The sequence below is a fragment of the Gadus morhua genome, chromosome 18 (assembly GCF_902167405.1).
Source record: "Gadus morhua chromosome 18, gadMor3.0, whole genome shotgun sequence".
Classification (NCBI taxonomy): Eukaryota; Metazoa; Chordata; class Actinopteri; order Gadiformes; family Gadidae; genus Gadus; species Gadus morhua.
The window spans coordinates 13,612,769-13,637,896 of record NC_044065.1 but is presented as its reverse complement, the minus strand read 5'-3'; the positions used below and the strand labels follow the sequence as shown (position 1 = coordinate 13,637,896).

Sequence of the window (25,128 nt, the reverse complement as noted above, 5' to 3'; positions counted from 1 at the left end):
GTGTGTGTGTGCGTGTGTGTGTGTGTGTGTGTTTGTGTGTGTGTGTGTGTGTGTGTGTGTGTGTGTGTGTGTGTGTGTGTGTGTGTGTGTGTGTGTGTGTGTGTGTGTGTGTGTGTGTTCGTGTGTGTCTGAGTCCTAGTCTGACACCGGCTGTAGGGAGCGCTGAGCGATGACCCTGACCCCCCGGCCAGCCGTGGCAGAGCTCGCCGTGTGTTTTCCTGGCCTCGCGCTGGAGATGAGCTGCATGCAGGGAGACCAATAAATAATGAGATAAAGATGTGAGGGAGACCAAGGGGAAAGAATACAGAAAAGACATGACACAAGATAGGGGAGAAAGGATAATAGAAGGAAAGAAGGAAAGAATGAAGTATATCAGATTAAAAGAAAGAAAGGAGAAACAAAGCTATGGGGAATGAAGAAGGAGAGATAGAGAAAGAAAGGGGGGAATAAAGAAAGAAAGGAAAAGTTGAAATGGGCAGGAGGAAGAACAATATATAGATACATATATTAAGAGAGATACCAAGCAACAGAGAAGACAGAGACAAGCAGAGATACAGAGGAATGGTTGAGTTGAAAAAGTAGAATTTGAACAGTTAACGGTGAAAACTCCATATAAGTCCATGAGAGCATCCCATTATAGTCGAACTATAGGGGTTTTCAGCCTGTGGGTGGAAAGCTGTATATCTCAGCCCATCAGGGGACTTCAAGAGACTATCAAGGCCCAAATGAGCTCGGGAGTCTTCCCTGTTTTTCCCCCCGGCCTTGTAGTAAAACACACTCAAGTCATTAAGTTTCTATTCTGAGAAACAAAACACCAAAACTTAGACCACATTATCACTGGCAAACAACTGTTAATGTGCGCTCGCAACAAATGTATTATCCTCAACCCTTATTCTTTTACTTGTGAATAATTTGATAAAAAAATAGTAAACCTGTGTACATTTCTTGAACCTATTGGTCCTAATTGTTTATTTATAGAATCAAATGCAATTTTTTCAAAAGGGGTGCACAATAAACACACACAAATATTCATGGCTAAAGAAGTGTTACCCAGTGCATACAATTCCTTTGTCATTGTTGTCGTAGCAAAATAGACTCCACTCGCTCCACAAATTTGAACCAATGGAAATGTAGGAAAGAGGTGAAGAACGGCCACCATCTTCCCGTAACTGTTGCGTAACAGCTCAAGCATGCTGTAAAGGGGATCGGCATTTCACCTTTGACCATGTGTTCTAACCTCTACACACGCACCAGACCTCGGCCACACATATTGACCCGTGCGTGTGACAATGAATACATTCTCAAGGTGATGTTTGTGTTCTTATAGGAAAAGAATGCACACACACACACACACACACACACACACACACACACACACACACACACACACACACACACACACACACACACACACACACACACACACACACACATTGTGTATGATGAAAATAGAAACCACTTGACTTTAGCAGATGAAAGGGACGTATGAGGTGACTATGACAGTTGACAGATTCCTGTTGCTGGAACCATGAATGGGCACAGAGGGGAATTCTGACCAAATGTAATTAATGTATCCTTACAATGTTACAATACAACCTCCGTTGCAATGAATGATTCATGTTTACATGCACTATTACAGCTGCATTCTCTGGTGAAAGCCCTTTCAGACATAAAAACGGTACTTTAGCTCCACCCAGCCGTACAGCATGGGATGGCCAACTGGAACCCATTCCGAATCACATCCTTTCCAGTAACTTTCTTCCCCGTGGTGACAACACAATAGGCCTTTGACTGAAGTCCCTTTCTTCCTGATGCTGGACTGTGTGTGCCGATGCTTCCTGTATACGCCGCTCTGCGCACCGGGCTCCTGCTGGTCTGAACTGGACTGGACTGGATCGTACCTGGCAGGAACCTTCCTCAGTGAGTCAGTGAGCGTTCAGCGCCATGCACCTTGACGTCACGTGGGTGTGGTCGGGCCTGAACGGACACGACCCCCTCTCCCAGCACAGAGAAGTGGGGTTTCCTGTGGGTTGAAACATCCATGGAAGATGTCATCACCGACAGCATGGGGATGGAAGAGTTTAGATCATTTTCCGAACACATCACCAATCCCTAAGTCATCCTCAGCTCTGACGCAGTTCCTGATATCTCTGACTCTGTGCCGAGATTTCTATTTAATTGGTTGTTGGAGGAACTTGTTAGTGTTCAACCTCCATTCAAATTGTTGAATGGGGGTTAGGGATAGGATAAGATGTAACTACTGTATTAATCCCTGTACAGGAGCGTTAGGTCACACAGCAGGACAGTACATGCCAATAACATCACCACAATGCCGACGGCTCAGGAGCTAGGGAGGGTTGCCTGGCAACCGGATGGTTGCTTGTTTGATCTCCGGCTCCTCCTAGCCGAGCGTCGAGGTGTCCCTGAGCAAGAGACGCCTAACCCTAACTCCACTCTTGCATGGTTGACACCCCTGTCTGTGTGTGAAAGTGTGTATAGATGGGTGTATGTTAGGCAATTTAAATGCAAAATGCAGTCCATTTACAATCGAAAAGGAGAAATGTACTGAGCTGGTCGCATTGGATGAGGTTACTTCAGCTATCAATCAATTTATTGATACATTTTGTATTGAGGCTTGCATGCCACAAAGGATCCGTAAATATGAGCGAGGGTTACGTGTCAATCGCCTGGATTTACTATAGATTGTGTGATGAATTGTTTTGCCGAGCTTTGGGAGTGTGTGAAAGTAAGCAATAAGGTTGTTGTTCAGCCAAGATTTCACCCTTGTCGGTGGGAATCCTGTTGGGGATGACCCTAACCTTTAACCTCTGAACTCACGTTGGAGGGTGGGCAAGATGAAAGACACTTCCCCAGGGGTCAATAAAGTAGCCTATTGAATTACATTAAGCACATAGTAAAAGTTAGCCATTGCTTTTATTATTGTGTTTAAAAAAATAAATGGAATTGCTATTGATTTGCTATCAGGGCCTGGGCCAAAATATATTCAATAAAATAATGCTCCATCATAATCCGTGTCTGTCTGTGTGTGAGAGAGACAGAGAGAGAGAGAGAGAGAGAGAGAGAGAGAGAGAGAGAGAGAGAGAGAGAGAGAGAGAGAGAGAGAGAGAGAGAGAGAGAGAGAGAGAGAGGTGTGTGTGTGTGTGTGTGTGTGTGTGTGTGTGTGTGTGTGTGTGTGTGTGTGTGTGTGTGTGTGTGTGTGTGTGTGTGTGTGTGTGTGTGTGTGTGTGTGTGTGTGTGTGTGTGTGTGTGTGGTGTGAAAGAGTGTGAGAGAGAGAGAGAGAGAGAGAGAGAGAGAGAGAGAGAGAGAGAGAGAGAGAGAGAGAGAGAGAGAGAGAGATGGTTTGTTCTGCGGGGCGGGGTTTAGTGACGTAGACAATGCTCGCAGTGTAGCTGATGTGAATGCGGTTTACACGAGAGCCTGCTTGGATGCGGAGTGGTTGCATGGCAGTCGGTTGGTGTACCACATTGAACCTATAGGCAAATACAATATCTAGCATATCCATTTTTTATGTTCGTTGGCATTCATCGGTTCGCCATCATTCAGGACTACACTTGCGATTCCCCCAGTGATTCATGAAATGACAGTTGCTTGCTAGTACACTCCGACTGTGATCCCAACACCGCGAGCATCCCTCCTGCCTTGTAGGCTTATTATCATAAAGGATCCCCGTAAAAGAAAAACCGTTTTTTATTGCCCGGCTGTTACGATGGATGAAGACAATCAGGGTAAGACCTTTTTCCCCAAATGTTGTTTCGGTGTTTCTCTCTCCTCTGTCAGTGGTGAGGGGAGGTGTGCAGGGACGAAAGAGCCAGGAGCTGTATGTGTCAATGCGTGGGCATGGCTGCAACTGTTTGCTATTTCTTCTTATAAAGAGAAAAGGGTTCACAATCTCAGATGTTTACTGGCTGTTTTATGCAGATACGTTCATCAGATTATTAATCCTGCAATTATCACAGGCGAGTCATCATACCTATTAAAATACCACACTCAACTTAACATGTCCTCCTTATCAGTGTTATTTATGAACATACGCTGTGTGTGTGTGTGTGTGTGTGTGTGTGTGTGTGTGTGTGTGTGTGTGTGTGTGTGTGTGTGTGTGTGTGTGTGTGTGTGTGTGTGTGTGTGTGCGTGCGCCTGTGTGTGTGTGTGTGTGTTTGTGTGTTTATGTGTGTGTGTGTGTGTGTGTGTGTGTGTGTGTGTGTGTGTGTGTGTGTGTGTGTGTGTGTGTGCGTGCGTGCGTGCGTGCGTGCGTGCGTGCGTGCGTGTGTGTGTGTGTGTGTGTCTTATTTGGTCGAGGGTAGCCTGCCTACATCTTCGTCAGTTCTGTTGGATGCAGCGATGCTGTGAGGCTTTGAAGTTTAGCTAACGGCCCCGGAGTCCAGCAAATGGGAGAAGCTGATAAGAGACCCCCGACAGCCCCTTTGGACTCGTGTGATTTGCATGGGATTTCTTCAATATACTATTTTACAGTTAAACTGTGAGCGATTTTAAGACGCTGGATGGTAGTGATGGAACAGCCAGGGACCAACAGTGTGGATGCTGTGGGGCATTTTAACTCTTAATCTCGATCATCCTGTAGCTTGTTTTGTTCTGAGATGTATCATGAGAGAAAAACAAAAACGAATCCTATATGTCACACATCAATGTCAACGTGATATCAATTGTCACCTTTGTAAATGTTAAACTGCCTATTTTTGCACGTGCCGATGCGCGGTTGATTAACCCTGTATAGGTCAAACACGGTTTAGCTGCTTCAGGCTAATCCCATCAACATAATTAACCTTTTACAATGACATCTTAAACTAAACCAGTCGATCGATATCGTCTTTCTTTTCGCTACATTGTTGGAAAACAAAACCCCAGAGAGTGTTTCTGCTTTAGGCCTACTCGGCAATAAAACCCACGATTGCGTTGATTAGTTGCTGCTCATAGCGTTTTCTAAATGAGGAATACTTTCGAGCTTTTGTTGCTAATCAATACAAGCTAAAAACAAACATACAAATGAATTAATACAACACATTTCTGTGTGAATTGACGTGTCCATGTGCATAAACCGTGCATTCCCCATTGCAATAAACTATTATTCACTCACAGACCCATCTGAAACTGCCCAAGGAGTTTGTGTGTGTGTGTGTGTGTGTGTGTGTGTGTGTGTGTGTGTGTGTGTGTGTGTGTGTGTGTGTGTGTGTGTGTGTGTGTGTGTGTGTGTGTGTGTGTGTGTGTTTGCTTTTTTTTTTTTTCGATGTATGTTCACAGTGTGCGTGTCTGTGCGTGAGCAGAGCCCTGTGCCTGACGAGAGACAGTGGTGGGCACTGAGGGATGCATTAGCATGCCATGATGCACAAACTGGGGGAAGGATGTGATGGGGGCCTGCCCTGGATGAATGATGCCATGCACATGCGGCATGAATAATTAAAACAACTCATCATCAGATCTAGCCCGGCCCATCTCCGCCTCGTCCTTCGGTCCGTCTGTAACTCACGCTGTATGCCTCTCTCTCTCTCTGGTCCTGTCGCTGGGACTCTGTCTTTTTTGCATATCGAAATACACACGTGCACCTTTGCATGCATGTTTGTGCCCGCAAGCACAAACTTGTGCACAAACACATACAGACAAACTGACAAACAACGGTTTCTAGAAGGGAGTCTCAAAACCAGAATAAACTAGGGCTTTTTTTTATTAATCAGGCAAGTGTTTCACTGAGGAATTTATCTGTTAGAACGTGAGAACAAGTGTATTCCAATGTATGAGTCAGTGGGTCAAGTGCGTGTGTGTGTGTGTGTGAGTATAACTAGGCTATACATTACCCTGAATGTTGTGTGTGTGTGTGTGTGTGTGTGTGTGTGTGCGCGTGTCTTCCCAAGGCAGGCCATAATTTATTCTTCATCAGAGGGTCTGTGTTCCATCATCAAGAAGCAAGGATAGAAAAAAACGAGAAAAAGCCATGGTTTTTCAACGTCACTGTTTTCCATAGGATTAGATCACACAGTCATTAACCACCGCTGCCACCACCGAGCAGAGTCTACCGCGCTCGCTGCTCTAAGCCTATGTTATGACTGCAGGGAGAGAAAAGAAAGCAAAGCACAACAACCCATTGTATGTTAACAGTAAAAAGAGGAACCTGGCCACGGTGTGAGTGAAAGTAAGGTTATTGGACAGGGGGGGTGGGGGGGTTGATTATGGGATGTTTACTGCATTTCCTAATTAGGAGTGGCGCTTTGCCACTCACTTAGCATGCCACGGAGCAGACCAATGCTGCTCTCCCCCCCCCCCCCCCCCGCCATGGATGTAAATCAGCCTGGGACTTTATAACCCTCAGTGTATTTTATTGCTCATAGCAGGTCTATTTATAGCCAGATTTGTATACTAGACCGGAGTGGAAAAAGGTGGAGACGCACGCTCACAGCAACGGGTTGGGGGAGTCGGCCCAATCACCCAGACTGCAGCAGCGAGCGTTCCATTTGGCTCACCTCGCACGTCAGAGAGCAGCAGGTAAACACCCAGACCGGCCGCCTCGGCAGAGGGGGTGTAGGCGGCGGAAGGTTACTCGGCCATGTATCCTGTCGGCCCAGTGATAACCTCGTTGTCTCCATGTGTCCATCAACAGGCTGGACTCTTCCTCAGCCATTAGCGTGGGAAAAAGAAAAAAGCTTAGGGCGGGAACTGTGGTTTCCCTTCCATTCTTCTGCACAGATTTGGGCGAGCGGTCTTAGTTGTAGGGATTGTAAAGAGAAAATATAAATATAAAATGTTGTGACAGTCCTTTTCTCTTGAACCGAAAAACCTTCTCCTCTGGAAATGAGTGGGCGTCGTCTGCCTTTTGACAAAGTGATGCGAACTGAACCGCCCGCGGTGGGCATGGAACCCAAGCCCACCGGGCTGGTGATTTATCAGATGACATGGAGGAACAAGTTAGCGGTCTGGTCGCCTGGAGCCTGATGGTTATGAGGGGGATTTTCTGGGGGGGGGCTGAGGGGGGGATTTTTTTGGGGGGCCCCAGAGTCTTTGTTGTGGCCCTGGGAGGGGGGGGAGTATGTTGACAGGCAGCTGAACTGGTTCTGTAGGTGTCGGCCTGTGGGTTCTTCGGAATGTCTGGCTGGATCCCTCCACCGAAAGCCAGTGCTTGGCACTGGATGACCAAACATTAGACATTCTGTTAGTCACAGCTCCATGCATGGACTGGGACACTGTATAATAAGCGTGTATAACACCAAACAGGCCTGTATACAACACAAAAAAACGAGATAAATATCTACAAATGTTGGACATTACAAGGCAGAGCAAATGGTGTACACAGTAAGCCTAAACGGGTTAATGCTAATTGTTAGTGTTTTGGTGGTTTGCATTCTTTACCTGACAAATCCTAGTCTTAATGTTTATACATATGGGAGTGAATGGGCTCAATAAAAATGAGTTGAGTAAAGGGGCTCTTGTGGGGTCCATTCTACGAGCTTTAGACACTCGATTGGAGGAAAAACATTCTTATTTTCCACCGTGCAGCTTATGAGCTTGTAGCATTACATGGAAACATTACACACAAACACGCATTCATATTCGACCATGTGTGAAGACTCACACTCATATCTTCAAAAGCAGGCTTGCACTTGCGCACACACAAACGTACACTCACACACACACACACACACATGTACGTATGCACACACACACACACACACACGTGCGCACACAAAGGCACACATACGTGTTTGTGTGTGGCTACAAGTCATGGCATGGCATCTGGATAGACTGAGAGATACAATGTAATGGACTACAGTATTTAGGTGTCCCAAGGGAGCCTGACTGAAACGACATATGGGCCTGATTAAAAGACAGTCTGCAGAGTCTTCCCGACGTGTTGCCATCACCATGGCGGCGACTCTGTGGGTGGGGGGAAGGAGGGCTGTGGTGTGTGGGTGTGGGGGAGAAGGGTGGGGGCCAGGCTGTTTGTCTGCCTGGCAGATCCCAACACATTGTTCAGATACGACTGGTTAAGAATATCGGTTTGTACCAGCGTGTTGGTTTGGCTGTTCAGCTAAAAATAGCAAGGTAATACGATTTGTTTGTTTTGGCTCCCGGACAATGCAATAGTTATTATTGTTACTCGTTAATATATCATAGCTGCAATAAGATACATAAATGAATAGATGGACTGAAGGCAAGAAGGGTTTCAAACGAGAGGGAGACGAATGAGGTGAGAAATTAATTGACCAGAGATGAAAGCGGGAATGGAAAATGAAAAAAGAATAGACGGTGTAGCGGTGAGTCGGGAGAGGCGGTAACCTGGCAGTAACTCACACCTTCGCTACGAAGAAGAGGAAGAAGAAGAAGAAGAAGAGGAAGAAGAAGAAGAAGAAGGAGGAGGAGAAGAAGAAGAAGGAGAAGAAGAAGAAGAAGGAGAAGAAGAAGGAGAAGGAGGAGGAGGAGGAGGAGGAGGAGGAGGAGGAGAAGGAGAAGAAGAAGAAGAAGAAGAAGAAGAAGAAGAAGAAGAAGAAGAAGAAGAAGAAGAAGAGATCTGAGGTTTGGCCTCTCTCCTCAAACAGCCATGAAGAGGGGATCCAGAGCCTGCCTGGAGGCTGAGGAGCTTGTACATCTTGGACCACAACACTCTGGGGAATACAGGAACGCAGCGCAAAACTCTTTAAACACCCACAGCTTTCTTACCTCACTATCTTCCAAAAAACAAATTATCTCTCTATTGTCTTTTTCCCCTCACAGTGTGTCATTTGGGGGTTTTCAGTTGTTCCCTGAAGTGACTTGCAGCCCGTAACCTGCTTCTGTGTAGGAAGTCTTTGGGCGGTTGCTGACACAGATGGCAATAGCTGTCATTTTTAATGACGAAATAGCATTAAATTTCCAATATATGAAAACATCCCACAGTTCAGTAGTTCATCGAGATTGCAGCCTCCCCATCAACACCAACCCATAGCCAGAACCAGCGTACAGTAGAGACAGAGAGGGAACGCCGATACGAGATGTGTTTAGCCGTCATAACACCAGGAGCAGATTCCTGCTTGGTTGTTCAGAGGTTTCTCATTAGATCGGATCAGCGTTGGACAGCCAGAGACGTGTGTTATTGCAGTCCGACGGTCTGCCAAGCATCACAAGAACATCCTCGGACCACCACGACACAACAGGCCACCGACTGCACGTTTCCATTGTTATCGTGTCAGTTTCAGGAGGCGGCTGTTCTGGTCAGAGTAAATGCTGAAACACCCAGCTCCCACTGACCTTCAGGGCTGTCCATCTGTACGGACAGCTTCTGTGTGATCCGTCTGGGATGGCTGTGGTTTAATTACCTTCTTTAACAGTCTCTCCGCCACAAGCCCAATGCAACAAAGCTGAATGAGATTGACTTTATAATGCCCGTTTGAAGAAGTAAATACATATGAAATAAGAAAAAGACTGCAGTGTCTCCAGAACAAAAGACTGGCTGTCCTTCTAAAGCAACATTTTTTTTTGTTTTAAAACCAAATATTTTATATTATTTGTTCCGAGCAGAGAAAAGCCCGAAGCAGCAGCCAGAGTAGCTGAGACATTGGAATGAAGGTTGAATCCAGTATTGGCAGTATGCTGAGGAACTGAACTTAACTTGGCTCTCTCTCTTTCCCAACACACACCTGTGCTCTGGTCTTGCTGAAGCTCACAAATTCCAGTCCCGCCAGCATATCCTAAATCAAAGAGGTATTGGAAGAAGAAGTAAAGAAGTGATTGTGGAAACTATAACCTTGACTGCTCGTTTTTTTGCAAGGGTGTGTTAAGAAGAGCATTGCAATGCTCTTAGTAGTGAAGACCTCCTGCACCTCAGTCCTGACTCCAGAGTCCCGTTGATGGACTCCCGGGGGGAGCAGGATCACCCCAGCACGTCTGGGCCCTTCTCAGGCCTATCAGTTCACCGGTGGTGGTTGTTTTGGCCGCGCCGTAAGGCAGCAATAGACATTGCTTTAGATCAGCGTTTGCGCGTGTGTGTGTGTGTGTGTGTGTGTGTGTGTGTGTGTGTGTGTGTGTGTGTGTGTGTGTGTGTGTGTGTGTGTGTGTGTGTGTGTGTGTGTGTGTGTGTGTGTGTGTGTGTGTGTGTGTGTGTGTGTGTGTTTTTGACAAATCCACCAAGTCCAACCTCTTGATCATATGGTTTAGTTAACCCATCACCCCGATACCCACCCCCCAAAATAAAACCCATCTTCTCATGCTGATGATGCAGAGAGCTCTTTATGTCATCCTAATGGACACAGAGATGCTTCAGAGAGGTCATTGTGTTGGAAGTTAAATGGCATACAATGATTGATTATTTCCATGACATTGCCCTGCCATTCTGTCATATATATATATATATATATACATTCCTATCTCTCCCAGTTTCTCCAATATTCCCCTGTCTCAACCATCCCTCTTCTTCCATGCCAACGGTTGATGATGATCAGATGAGGGGACTATCCTTTCAATGGGAATCAGTTGGCTGAACCTCTGATGCTGGGATCAATAAAAAGCACTTCCCATTACATTCTTTCTTTAGTTGCCATGCCACTGCTTTCAGCCGTACGGGACGTCCCGTTCCTCAGCCTGCTGGAGGGCTTCCTCAGGCCCCTCCTCAGCTCGCCTCACTTCGACTCAAGTCTTCAAGCATTCTGGCACCTTGGCTTCATTCACCTATAGGGTGGAAGGGGGGGGGGGGGGCTCCAGTTCCAGACACAATAGCACCCAGCTGATCAGTGTTGCCCCCCCCCCCCCCCGAACCCGGAATGTAGGCTGGCAGCCGTGGGGCAATGTCTGTTAAAGGCCCACGAACATCTGTCTCCTTGCTGCAAACATCACACTTCCTCTGGATTACCGCCGGGCTCACACTGGGCTTGTAGAGCTGTGTGCGTGTGCGTGTGCGTGTGTGCGTGTGTGTGTGTGTTTGTGTCTGGAGAATTGCATACCAGATTAGTGCCAGCTGGTCCACTGTGCGAGAGGAAGAGCAAGATTGTTCATTGGGAGATCTGTTTGACCTATAGCTTGTCATGCATACAGTGGCTCTCTGTGTGTCAGGGTACAATTATAATCATTTGGGGGCAACAGGCCTCAGATTAGGCTTTAAGATAAAGTGGAAGTCGCTTCCTGCGTCCCTCTTAATTGACCGGCGGCCAGACAGGCAGTGGTGTTATCCAGGGCCCAACTTGGATAACCAAGTTATATGGACCAAATACCTCACCGGGCCAAGAGCTCTGTCCACCTCCAGGACTCACTCACAGGAGTCTGCTGAACCGGGGCCTGGTGCCTGGGCTGTACTAGAGAGTGCAGGAGCTCTGATGTTCCGAGCACTTCACCACTTGTGGGGGACGCGGTGAATGGAGTCCTGGTTCCACTGAAGAACAATTGTCGCAGACGTGGAAAACTGGACTTTCCCTTCTTTCTCGTAACAAGTAGCTAAAGTATGTGGTTGATTCTGTCTACATGGTACTTGAAAAGAATAGCAATAATTATGCAAATATGAGGACTAAGTGGTGATGTATAATAGTGTGTGTGTGTGTCTATGTGTGTGGGTGTGTGTGTGTGTCTGTGTCTGTGTCTCTGTGATTAAAATGTATCCACCTCGCTCTCCGTCAATAACGCTGACGCTGAAACCCCCCCGGCGGTCAGTGAACGGTGGGCTGAGCATTTGATAGGTTTGGGTGGGAGGAGTGGGTGGGGGAATTACTTAGGATTTTGTGGGGGATCGGTTCTTCAGAGCGGTCTGAGGGATGACTGGAGCGTCGGTGTGTATTCTGCGGTCCCCGTGTCGGGGCGTCTGGAGTGTCTGGCAAGCTCCTCTCTACCGCGTTAACCCCAGCGCCCTCGCTCGTACGCACTCACTCTGAGCGTCGACAACACATACGCCCTGAATCAAGTCTGTCACGGTTTGTTATGTCTTCTCATTGTACCAGAAGACAGTGTCTCGCGCATGTGACGTTGTTACAGACTGTTAAGAAGTCATTCGGAAGGCGGTGTTTAGAGAAATGCATGCCGGCGCCTTGCCTAACCATACTGTGACCACCAGATCTGTGGCACTCCACCCAGCGGCGCAAACCAACAACGTCGTGGCCGGTAGCGAAACGATGCACGCCACACATAAATGATGCTAATAGAGATTGTCGTCGGAGTGTGGATGGTGTGTTTTTATGGTTTTGAACCATTGTGACTAACAGAACTACTTGGTAACTTGTGGCCTTTTTCCAGTCATTCCCTACCGTCTGTCTCGTCTGGGTGGTTTTTGGCCGGTGTGTGTGTGATAACCACACTGAACGAGTGATTATGTGTATATGCCTGTGTCTACCGGTGTGTGTGTGTGTGTGTGTGTGTGTGTGTGTGTGTGTGTGTGTGTGTGTGTGTGCGCGCGCGCTTGCTCCCACTTCAATGTGTATGTTTATCTGTGTGTGTGTGTCTGTATGCGTGCAAGCGTGTGTGTGTGTGTGTGTGTGCCAGATGACTAAAGACTCTTAACTCATTTCCTCAGTGAGTCCCACGGGACTCCCAGGAGGGATGAGTGGGTGCTAATAAGCTAATTGGTAGTAGGACCACCCTCAACCACCACATCCCACCACCAGGCAGACAGAAGACCACATCCATTAATACCAGTACCTCCCAGCTATCGGGTGGCTTGTTATGGCCCAAGCCAAGTATATGAAGATGAAGTGAAAAGGCCTGGGTTATGGCAGATTAAGTACGGCATTAATGGAAGCCATGCTTTTATCAGTGACCATCTCCCGCTTCTGATTATATTAAAGCTAGAGTAAGCCATTTATTTTAGAAGCAATTTGTGTCCGATTTGCTGAATTTGTCTTTACATCCCCGACGGCAATCAAATAAAATGCTCTGACAACAGACGAAAAAAATCCAGTACCCGTGACGGTCGCAGGGTTGTAATATGCCTATCGAATCATTTAATTTGGCCCGAATGAAACTATTGGATGGTTGGTTTATCCAAACTGCCTACCCCAGCTTTAATAAGGAGTCATCGTGATTGTAGCAACGACACTGCTACACGCCACGTAGGTGGCTTTTCCGGGCTCCTTCAAACACAGGGTGGTGATGTTGAAGCCAGTTGGCTGAACATGATACCTGGCCTGGTGCTCCATGTTGCCATGTAGGACGACTACCCCCTGTGGAGTGTGTGTGGCGATAGGTGGTTTAACCTCAAATGCATTGCAAACTGATTACTCAATGTGCAACAGGTGTGCAGCCTCACCTGGGCCCAGAGTGCAATCAGTTTCTGGCAAGGTGAGGCTGCTTAAACCAGCCATCATCCACACAGACACTGCCACAAGGATATTCACGAATGGAGCTCCTTTTAGCCTGAGTCTGTTTAGCCTCTGCAGCCCCGGCCACTTAACCACAAAGACAATGTGTTCATAAATTCGATTTCCTGTGCTATATTTGTCTCATTACCTGAGATGCATTACACTAAACCATCCAAATATTGCACTAGGAAAATGTAATGTAATTCCTCCAATGGACTCCTGGTTTCAATCAATCAAGGACTAATGTTTCATCATCCCCCTATAATTACAGCAGGGTCCCCCTGTGGCGTAATAATTAACAGCCACCTCAATGCCGTGCATTTTTGACACCATTCACTCTTTTTTATGATACTTCTTTTTGTTTTAAAGAGGAGCTGAATGTCAGCGGCGCTGCAGTTAACCGTTGCGTAATCGCTGCAAGCTACCCTGAGGTTACCCAGAAGTAATTAACATTTATATTTTCTATGCCAACGATCTCAATCTCGGTCGTCCACAATCGGTCATTCGCACACGCGCACGCGCACACACACACAGGCACAGACACACACAGACAGAGACCCAGACACACACACACACACACACACACACACACACACACACGCACACAGGCACACAAACAGAGACATACACAGACAGAGACCCAGACACACACACACACACACACACACACACACACACACACACACACACACACTCCATTGTTTAGTAAGAACAGTCACCAATTAGAGGAAGCCTACGAGCCACCCCTGCTCCACCTGACATCATCACAGTGAAGTATTGTATTGTACAATAGTACGGTTGCATAACCAGGCTAGGAACAGCCACTTGTCTTTCAGTGAGTGCGAATCACTTCCATGACAATACTTTTGGCTACACTGACCCAGAGTCTCATCTGAAATCTCTGTCCAATTAAAAAGTAGGTTGATTCCTCTCTCTCTCTCTCTCTCTCTCTCTCTCTCTCTCTCTCTCTCTCTCTCCCTCTCTCTCTCTCTCTCTCTCTCTCTCTCTCTCTCTCTCCCCCACCAACCTTGTTGGATTGAATTTGCATAACTTCATCATGTCTGAAGGGAAGATCAGTTCTTATTTTGCGCATAGGGGTGTCAGTGTATCCTTAAGCTAACTGTAGACACAGATCTGAGAGTGTGACGTTATAAAATGTGTCATCAGGCCGTGAAGGGACTACAACACAGAGTGGGACCTCGCTTGGATAGCTTAATGAGGGAAGATTTAAGAGCTAGTCTTCACTCGTTGGTCGGGGAAGAGGGAGCGATGGATGGATGGTCTCTGTGAGAGCTAAAGAGGGTGGGAGACATATAGAGACAAAGAGAGAGAATGCAAGAGAAGAATGAATAGAGGTGAAAGATAGAGAGATCTTGGCGAAATAAGACACACACAAACACGTCAAACACACACACAACCACACACAAACAAACACACACACCCATAGACTTCATGGCTCCTATAACTCAAGAGTTGGGATTCAGGGTCGAAATCATTCGACCCTGGAAAATTTCGCTTTTTAATGAAAAGATATTCAATGTGGATTGGCTTTTATAAATAGCGGCTTGCCTGGTTTTTAAATGGGGTTGTGTGAGATGGGGGGGGGGGGACACTTTCAAGTGGAATAATTAAGCTGCTGTGGGTTCTCCCTGGCTCTCTGCGGTTCATTAAGATGGCTCTCTGATGTGTGTGCTGCTGCAGCCACCGTGGGCTGAGAGCTGGCGCAACACACACCGCCGCAAGCCACAAGGCAAGAAACTGGGAGACTTCCTGTGAACTACATTCACTTTACCCTCCATCGCTGCTCCGTTTGAACATACTACTACTACTACTACTACTACCACTGATAGTACGACGTACAAAATGGTGCACATTTGAGACCCTTTCCATGGTCCTGGGCCTCATCGTGGGTCTGTTAGGGTCTAGGGGGGTGTATGTCGTCAATTTCCCTTCTTTATGGTTCCAGGTCAGGTCCGAACAGCAGGATGGTGGCTGGGGTGCTAGGTTGGTCGTAACATGTGATAAATCATGTGATATATTTCATTATGGTGTGTGTGTGTGTGTTTTTCAGTTCCCGAGGACCTGTCGCTGGAGGAGAGAGATGAGCTGTCAAACATCAGGCGCAGGAAACGGGAACTGCTCGATGACATTGAAGTAGGTTGCGTTAGTGCATGTGTTTTAATGTGTGCGTGTGTGTGTGTGTGTCTGCGTGTTTGTGTCTGTGTGTGTGTCTATACCTGCCATGTGTCTGTACCTGAGAGGTGGGCAACATGTGCACAATGTGCACATTATGCATGTCAGGACTGTGATTGTGTTCTTATCAGTCGGTGCAGATTCCTCCAGTAGGAAGCAGAGCGCCTTCCCAGGGGGTGGGCTGGTTTCTGATGTCAATCTTCTGAAATGAAAACATGGCGATGTGTGAAAGCACCCGTCTTATGCCCACACGGCTAATGGAATTTTATTACTTTCCTATTGTCGTCTTTATCTTATTTATTATTGAACATTTGTCTGTTTGTCTCTCTCTCTCTCTCTCTCTCTCTCTCTCTCTCTCTCTCTCTCTCTCTCTCTCTCTCTCTCTCTCTCTCTCTCTCTCTCTCTCTCTCTCTCTCTCTCTCTCTCTCTCTCTCTCTCTCTCTCTCTCTCTCTCTCTCTCTCTCAGAGGTTGAAGTTCGAGATAGCAGAAGTCATGACGGAAATTGAGCAGCTCACATGTGTCGGAGAGAGGTGGGTACATTGGTTCTTCAATATTAAAGTGCGTGTGTCTGTGTGCAGGTGTGTGTTTGCTTGTACGTGTGTGTGTCTGTGTCTGTGTGTGTGTGTGTGTGTGTATTAATTAACGACTTGATGCAACCCCTTGCTCAATCGGACCTGTTTGCCCACGGAGGCGCATGAGAAGGACTATTAAACGCCCTGACCTATTGATGTTCATGTCCAAGGATCAATCACAGTCTGCGTGTGCTATTATTGTCCCGAGGACAATTAATCACACTGAATGTACAGTTCTCTTGCCATACATGAGTCACTGCAGGGCACACTGTGTCTGCTGTCAGGTGTGTGTGTGTCTGTGTGTGTGTGACTGTGTGTATATGTGATTCTGTGTGCACGCGTCTCTGTGTGTTTATTAGTGTTGTGTGCAGTACCAGGCAAAGGCCACGCAGACTTATGTACCCATCAATCAACTTCATTCAGGTGTGTGTGTGTGTGTGTTTGGGTCTTTTAGAGGACATATTTCAAGCTAATGGGCTGCAGGAGGCGGCCATTGTTGTACCTGTTCACTATTAATACCGTAATGGATGTGTATGGCATGCAAGCAGGGCTTGAAATTGCACTGTAATTACAACAGTAATGATGGTGAGGATTATTGTTTGTATGGCCTTGATTGCAATGCCGTTTGGGATCGCTGTATAATTTATCTATTTTTTTCTTCTGCAACAGCAAAACAACACAAAGAAACAAACAGATTGCCATGGGGAGGAAGAAATTCAACATGGATCCCAAAAAGGTAGAATCAGAATCAGAAGTTAATATACAAATACTTTACAGTAATTCTTGAATATAAATATACACTAATTTTAGTCCACTGGTTTTATTCAGTATTCCAGTGCAGCTCTTGGGGGTCTCCTTGCTTTAACTGCATTTACAGTTAATTTACAGTTACACTGCATCCCTGACCTTAATGAATACTAACAACCTCCCCCACCCAACCCCTCCCCTCCCTCCCCCTCCCTCCCTCCCCCCTCACCAGGGGATCCAGTTCCTCCTGGAGAACGACCTCCTGCAGCACACCCCAGAAGACGTCTCCCAGTTCCTCTACAAGGGAGAGGGCCTCAACAAGACGGTGATCGGGGACTACCTCGGGGAGAGGTAAGAGACCTAACCTTCAACCCCCCCCCCCCACAAAGTCCCCCAGTCCACTTCACCGCAACCCCCAGTCCTCCCGCTTCCCCTCGCGGCCCACTGAACCCACCACAGATGGGTTCCACCTCGGGGATAAAAGCGGTAGATTTTTCGACACTCTCGGGCGGCGATGTCGGTGTCGGGGCCCCTCAGAGCTCAGAGGGCCCCACCGATGGCTCGTAAAAAAAAAGAACAGGGACACAAAAGACGATGTGCCGGTTGTTTAAGCTGCCCCGACATCTGTAGGTTCACGGTCGGATTAAGCGGTCAAGTGCACAGTCAGCGATGCTGCCCGGGATTTGGAGGGTTAAGCTGAGGTTTAGTTTTGGACGGGAAAGCTCGGAGATTCGGACATCAGGGGCGGTCTAATGATGAATGACATTTTCATTTGTTTAAATCGTTTTGTTGAATCTATGATTTATTTAATTAATTAATGAATTAAAGTTGAACCAGTTGACAGTTGGCCTACTTTACATCGCGCTGTGTGTGTGTGTGTGTGTGTGTGTGTGTGTGTGTGTGTGTGTGTGTGTGTGTGTGTGTGTGTGTGTGTGTGTGTGTGTGTGTGTGTGTGTGTGTGTGTGTGTGTGTGTGCGTGCGTGCGTGTGTGTGTACCTGAGTGCATGCTGCTGGCAAGGGGGCAGGTACTCTAGGGACTCCTTTGTGTGTTGGTTTTGGTTTGTTTATGTGTGTGTGTCTGTGTCTGTGTGTGTGTGTGTGTGTGTGTGTGTGTGTGTGTGTGTGTGTGTGTGTGCGTGTGTGTGTGTGTGTATTACTTGGAGGGGGACTGGAACAGTGGTGGTGGAGTGGTGGTGTGCCTCATTGAAGCTTCCTTCAAGTGGTCGATCATCAAAGGGCTGCACTAACTTGGTGGAAGGACCCCTACTCATTAATGAGCACTAATTGAGTCGATGCCAGCAGTTGAAACCTATCATTACACGGTGGATAATTGCATCTTCAAGAGGGAGAGAGGGGGGGGGGGTCTGGAAGAAGGGAGAAAGCGAGGAGAAGTGAGAGGGGGGCAGATGTGAAGGAGGGACAGCCGACGAAGGAGGGCAGGAGAGTGGGGGACTGGATCAAACGAAGAGGGCATCTCGGGGGGGTTTGAGCCCAGCACTGAAAACACCTTGCTCTGCTCTCGTTTTGAATACGCTTCTTTTTGAATACTAACCTCCTTTCACATGCATTTTTGGAGTGTATGCAACCAATGTAACCTATTTCTGTATTCCACATAGGAAGACACCGGGAGTCAGAATAGTGTTGTGGTTGTAGTTGGAGTATAGGAACCTGGATGACATATCTGGAATGATGCACACCATCAATATATAGATGTATTCATTTTTCTCTTGAACTATAAAGAAAAGCGTGTCCATCTGTGAGACATTTAAACACGTCACGCTCTAATCCGTTTGTTATGTTACGTGTCGTCCCTGTCTTCTGCAATCCCCCTCAGTGTAAACAACACTGTTTTGCTGTACAGGCTTATTCAAACCTCCCAGGACACCATATACACAGACAGCCGCCGGTCTCCAGAGATACACAAACAAGCAGGAGAACCAAAGCAAACCAAAGCAAAAATCTCCTTTGAAACTTTGAGTTGAAACGTACTCCATTGCTTTCGATGGATTCGGTATCGTCTTTTGCTGTCTGAAAACAAAAAGGACGTTTTGCCAAGTTTTAGCTCCTTCCTCAAATCCCCTCCACCCCCGTTCTCCTCTCTTTCCTCACACACCAAAAAAATCAGAAAAAATGTCTTCTGTCTTCAATAAAAACATCCATGAAAGCGCGTTTCCTGCGCTGCATGGCTGCCATGTGCAGATTGCCAACAACGACACACACAATACAAAGAGTGTGTTTCGGGGGAACCGGAACGCAATGCCTGGCGGCTAAACAAACACGTTTCTGAAGGAAAACCCATGAAGAAAAGGAGACCTTCATCGGCCCAGTCCACCACACACTGGACACTGCCCAGCCTGTGTGGCTGACTGGGCTAGCTGGCTGCTTCTCGTCAGAACCAACAGGCCCTTTGATCCACCATGTTTAAAGAGCCCACACAGCCTTAGGTATACGAAGATTTGAAGTGAGTGTGTGTGCTTGTGTGTTTGTGTGTGTCTGTGTGTGTGTGTGTGGGTGTGTGTTTGCGTGTGTGTGTGTGGGTGCCGAGCCAGTCACAGCCTTAGATGCACTGAAAATTAGAAGAATGTGTGCGCATGGTGCGCGCTCGCGCGCGCGTGTGTGTGTATATACGTGTGTGTCCGTGCACATTAAATTGCATCCAGACTTCACAACACGGCCTCGTGCAGCCAGTTTTCCCGAAGAGCAGAACTATGGCAGGAATGCCGTAGACAGGCTGCAGGGACCTTCCACACAGGAGACCTTGTCTTAGTCCACATTTGATCTTGGAGTCATGCTGCATTTGCCCTCCTACATCTTCCCAGAGCCCCTCACCGTATCCTCCACGGGGGTTCAGGGACTGTTTGCATGACCGATGAGGTGTGGGTTGAGAGAGGGTGAAAATGAAAATAGTGTTTGGTATTTGTTTTTGCATGAATGACACAAGTAGATTCCGTATAAATGAGACTTCAGAAGTATTGGATTGCCTCAGTGAATAATACTGAATCCTTGGAGAAAACACAGCTGATTCTGATTAAATGCCTCTCTCTCTCTCTCTCTCTCTCTCTCTCTCTCTCTCTCTCTCTCTCTCTCTCTCTCTCTCTCTCTCTCTCTCTCTCTCTCTCTCTCTCTCTCTCTCTCTCTCTCTCTCTCTCTCTCTCTCTCTCTCTCTCTCTCTCTCTCTCTCTCTCTCTCTCCCTCCCTCCCTCCCTCCCCCCCCGCCCCCTTAGGGATGACTTCAACCTCCAGGTGCTCCAGGCGTTTGTGGAGCTGCATGAGTTTGCTGATCTCAACCTGGTCCAGGCACTGCGGTCAGTCTGAAGAACACTCACCTCTGGGCCCAGAAGCCACTGAGCTCTCTGTAGTTCCTTTAGACTACCCCCTGCCAATTAAAGTTAAATATCCCTCTCCTCTTTCCATTTCATCCTCTTCCAACGTCTCTCTGCCATCCATCAAGCGGTCCGATCTGTTATTGTTCTTTTGTCATAATCTTCATCCTTTTGTTTTGGTCTTCCTCCTCCTTCTCTCTCCGTTTTCCATCTTTTTTTGCTGATGTATCCCAGCCAAGCACGTCGGGCTGCACCTGATTAACGAAGAACTTCCCCTGCACTTGTTTTCCTTTGAGTGTAAACCGTTGCATTTTGTTATGTCTCGTGTCTATGCAAACCCTCGTGTCTAAGGAGCCCTCTTGTCTATGCGAGCCCCGCTGAGGATCTTTTTCCATGGCATTGGCCCGGATGATAAACCTCTTCCTCCCCTCCGCTGCAGTCAGTTCCTGTGGAGCTTTCGTCTGCCCGGCGAGGCCCAGAAGATCGACCGGATGATGGAGGCGTTCGCCTCTCGCTATTGCCAGTGTAACCCGGGGGTCTTCCAGTCCACAGGTCAGACCCCCAGACGCCCCCGTTAACCCCGCTTGCTCAGACAGGAAGTAGTGGCAGCCCCCCCCCCCCCCCCCCCCCCCCCCCCCTCCCTGAAGGTATCCCCGGGCGAGCAGAGTGAATGTTAAGAATGCAGTGGGAGAGAGAGAACAGCGGGGTAGTGTAGAGGCCAGGGTGTACCGGCTCCTGGGTTGAAAGGATCAGGGTTTGATCCCCTCTGCGGTCAACCTGCAGTCTCAGAACGTACGGATTAGAAGGGAAAGATCCTGTTCAAAATAGAACTAAACGAAAAGACAAAAGAACCAGAACAGAGGTACAAATTAAACATAGCCTTGGTGTTTTGGTGAAATCGTTATGCTATTAGAATCATAAGCAAGAGATTATTATGGTAATAATAAAGGACTAGCCTAGTTTCCGACAGAAAGACAAATTAAAGCCTTGATTCTGCTATTCTAACAGCCGACAACTGACAGATAGAAATATAATATTTAGAGAAAGGTGTGTGTGTTCGTGGCTGTTTGTGAGATTTCCAACTTGCCATTCTCAAGAAATCCGATGTGTTTGATACTATTATACTACAACACCAAGCCAGATAGAGCGAGAGAGAGCGAGAGCGAGAGCGAGAGCGAGAGCGAGAGCGAGAGCGAGAGAGAGAGAGAGAGAGAGAGAGAGAGAGAGAGAGAGATGAACTATCAAGAAGAGTGCGGGCAGATGGAAATTAATGACTCATTATTGATCCACTCTCTCCCTCACTCATTCACTCACTGTTCTCCCTGCTGTCCTCTGACTGTGTCGTCCCCCTGTCCCGTCCCCCAGACACCTGCTACGTGTTATCCTTCGCCATCATCATGCTGAACACCAGCCTCCACAACCCCAACGTGCGCGACAAGCCCGCCGTCGAGCGCTTCATCTCCATGAACAGAGGCATCAACGAGGGGGGGGACCTGCCCGAGGAGCTGCTCCGGGTGAGGCCCCCCACTGAGTGCGTGTGTGTGTGTGTGTGTGTGTGTGTGTGTGTGTGTGTGTGTGTGTGTGTGTGGGATGGGGGGAGGGAATGAATGTGCAAGCATTGACGCGTGTATGTATGGATATGTGTGTTTCTGTACCTTATGTTTATAGCTGTTTCCTATGCGTGCGTGCGTGCGTGCGTGCGTGCGTGCGTGCGTGTGTGTGTGTGTGTGTGTGTGTGTGTGTGTTGTTTAATAACAAGCATATGTGTACCTGTAATTGGATGTGAGTATTGTGTGCCGTTCCCCATCTGGGACTGTGCGTGCATATGCGATCCCTTGGGATATCCTTGTATGTTTCTGTAATTTCCCCAATCTATATCCGTCATGTGTCAGTGTGTGTGTGTGTGTGTGTGTGTGTTTGTGTGTTCAGTTCTTCCATGTGACACATTCTTTCACTCCTCTGTCCCCACAGAATCTATACGACAGCATCAAGAATGAGCCATTCAAAATCCCAGAGGATGATGGGAACGATTTGACGCACACATTCTTCAACCCTGACAGAGAAGGATGGCTCTTGAAGCTAGGTATGAGCAATAATTTAAGAAAAGCTTGTCTCCCCAGCCCCCCTTTCTCGAGGTATTTGTCAAGTGAGCAGCATATGCGTTGTGCCATGTAAACGTCTGAATGAGTGTTGGGTTGATGTCGATAATCCTCCTCTTTCCTCACCTCCTTTGCGATCTTCTTCCTCTCCTTTCCTCTCTCCCCTCTCATCTAATCTCCTCTCCTCGTCTTCTGTCCTCTCTTCTCTTCTTTCCTCTCCCCTCATTTACTCTCCTCTCCGCCTGCTTCCATCCTCACTTTCCTCCTCTGATCTCTCTCCTTTCCTCTCCTCTCTCTCTTTTCCTCTCGTCTCCAGCATGTTTTTATCTTTTCTCTCTACCACAGCTCTACCTCTTGGTCTTACTCTCACTGTGTCGTCATGGTAATATGTGTATGTGCTTGTTCTGTGTTGTTTGTCTTAAAAAAAAAAAGAGAGGTTCTCCCATGTTGTATGCTCTCTCCTCTCTCTCTCTCCATGCACTCTGACCTCTCACCTTTCACCTCTTTACTCTGTCCTGTGATTGGCTGTCGCTACTACCTTGCTCTCTGCATCAGGAGGTAGGTACCCTCCTGTTCTCCTCCATTCTCCCCCTCCCCCCCCCCCAAACCCCTTCTCTGTTAACCGCTGGATGGCTGCTTTGAAAAAGACAAATAGAAAATCTCTTCAGCAACTGCTTTCTTGACCCGCTCCCCACAACACTATGACCTGGCTGTAGCTTATCTGTTAGCGCCTGGCTGTAGCTCATCTGTTAGCGCCTGGCTGTAGCTTATCTGTTAGCGCCTGGCTGTAGCTGAGCTCTTAGAGCCTGGCTGTAGCTGAGCTCTTAGAGCCCGGTTGAAGCTGAGCTCTAAGAGCCTGCTGTAGCCGAGCAGTAAGCGGCTGGCTGTATGAGTGCTGTTAGCACCTGGTTGTAGCTGAACTGTTAGCGACTGGCAGTAGATGAGTTGTTAGCTCCTGGCTGAAGCTGCGCTGTTAGCGGCATACTGGTTTAAAGTGGCTCTGTTTGGGATATCAGCATCACACTGATCACACCTCATCTCTTGTAGCACTCTGTAATAAAAGGATCAAGTCCACCTGCGTTGTGCTAAATGTCCCGCTTCCAAAAATAAGTCAGAAGTTTTTTAAAATACAATCCAACTTATCACCTGACGAAGGGGTGACACCAAAAGCTGCGTTCAAAAATAGTGCTGCTAACACCGACAGCATCCATTTCAGTAACTACTGTCACCCAGCAGTGACTGCAGCTCAGCTGGTGTTTGGGGACCACAGGAGACCCAGCTCTGTCCCCTGGGGCCTTCTGGGGCGCATGCTGGACAACAACACACACACATGCCCCAGCAAGGCTGTGGCTGCTGCTTAGGCCCGCGCTCTGGGACGGGTGTGTGTACGTGTGTGTACGTGTGTGTGTGTGTGTGTGTGTGTGTGTGTGTGTGTGTGTGTGTGTGTGTGTGTGTGTGTGTGTGTGTGTTTCTCTGAGGTGACGCAACTCCAGTCTGGTCTTGCAGAAGCACAGCTGGATACCCGCATCCCTCTACTACTCATTGCACTACATCGCAGAGCCATTTCTCCACTTCTCTACTGCCTCTATCTTTCTCCTGCACTGTTGCATCGTTTCTCTCTCTCTCTCTCTCTCTCTCTCTCTCTCTCTCTCTCTCTCTCTCTCTCTCTCTCTCTCTCTCTCCCCTTCAGTATTTCTTTATGTTCCTTTTCATCTGCTCCGTGCCTCCATCCCTCTCCCCCAGATGTTTCTCGTCTCTGTGTCCCCCTACCTCCCTCTCTCTCAATGTACCTCTCTCTCTCTCTGTCTGTCACTATCTCTCTATCTCGCACCACCTATGTCCCTGACCGTCTTCGCTTGCCAAATTAATTTTTAGCTCCAGCATTTCCCACCAGCGAACTTCCCGCTATCTTTAGCTCCCATCCGACGCAACCCCCCCCCCCCCTCCCTCCCTCCCGCTCCCTCTCCCCGATCCTCGCTCCTATCCCCTTGCTGGCAAAGGAAAGAGGGACATTCCTCTTTATTTATACACGTATTGTTCCATTATAAACAGAACTAGTTCTAATGAGCACTGTCAAGGCTAGTTGGACTCCTCCGCTTCCCCCGCGGTAGGGAGTCTCCATCCTGAGCGCTCATTAGCAGAGTGCTACTTCTTCTTCCTGCCGATCCCCCTGGACCAAGCCTCTCGTTGGGCCTGAGCACACCGTCATCACCCCCATCCCCCCCAGCACTAACCATCCATGATAACCCTAATGAAGACATCCGAACCACGTCTTTGATAGTATTTTTTTTTGCCTTTTTTCAAGCCTGGGCGGGGGTTTGAGCGAATGCATCCAAGCTCAGGGGGAGCAGCTGAGTCTGTTTCACACGCCGTCGTCAGCCCGCTGGTAGCCTGTTGGGTCTTTAGGAGAGAGAGTGGTAGTCTGGAGGAGGCCTGCGCGGCACCAGCTAAAGCCCTGACAGGGGTCTTGGTTGTGGGGATGAGAAGGTTGGGCTACGCCTCAGCCAGGAGGTCGTGTTCAAGCCCAACCTGATGTGGGACAAAGCAAAGAGAGGCGGGGAACAGCAGCAGAAAGATCCTTGTAGCCGACGCATGCTGACTGTGATTCATATAAACATTGTCTGCCGTCTACCTGTAGGCTTCTTCGGGTAGGCTGCTACTACCTGCTCCTTAATGGCATTTATCCATGAGTCGCTTTGGGTAAAGACGTCTGACCAAAATCGTGAATGATATTAAAATGTTTAGCAATGTATGTAACACTTAATGCTCTTATTCTTAAAAGGGGGATAACACGATGCATGACGGATTAACGGCTGGAAACTGAACTACTAAAAGACTGACAACACTCTTCTGAACGAGCAAGGCATTTTGATGACATCACTAACTGCTCTGAATGCATGCGTTCTGTAACGTCAGCA

General features: G+C 47.8%; 1 protein-coding gene across 1 annotated transcript in view; it reads left to right on the top strand.

Moving 5' to 3' along the window:
- The first annotated feature begins 3,431 nt into the window (after positions 1 to 3,431).
- LOC115531429 (cytohesin-3) overlaps positions 3,432 to 25,128 on the top strand; it is a 28,756-nt gene continuing 7,059 nt past the window's right edge. The window contains exons 1-9 of the mRNA XM_030340692.1: positions 3,432 to 3,747; positions 15,347 to 15,429; positions 15,935 to 15,999; positions 16,711 to 16,777; positions 17,021 to 17,139; positions 20,013 to 20,093; positions 20,551 to 20,663; positions 21,477 to 21,625; positions 22,083 to 22,194. Coding sequence (XP_030196552.1) covers positions 3,729 to 3,747; positions 15,347 to 15,429; positions 15,935 to 15,999; positions 16,711 to 16,777; positions 17,021 to 17,139; positions 20,013 to 20,093; positions 20,551 to 20,663; positions 21,477 to 21,625; positions 22,083 to 22,194 — 808 coding nt within the window. The 5' untranslated portion in view covers positions 3,432 to 3,728. The remainder of the gene's footprint in view (positions 3,748 to 15,346; positions 15,430 to 15,934; positions 16,000 to 16,710; positions 16,778 to 17,020; positions 17,140 to 20,012; positions 20,094 to 20,550; positions 20,664 to 21,476; positions 21,626 to 22,082; positions 22,195 to 25,128) is intronic.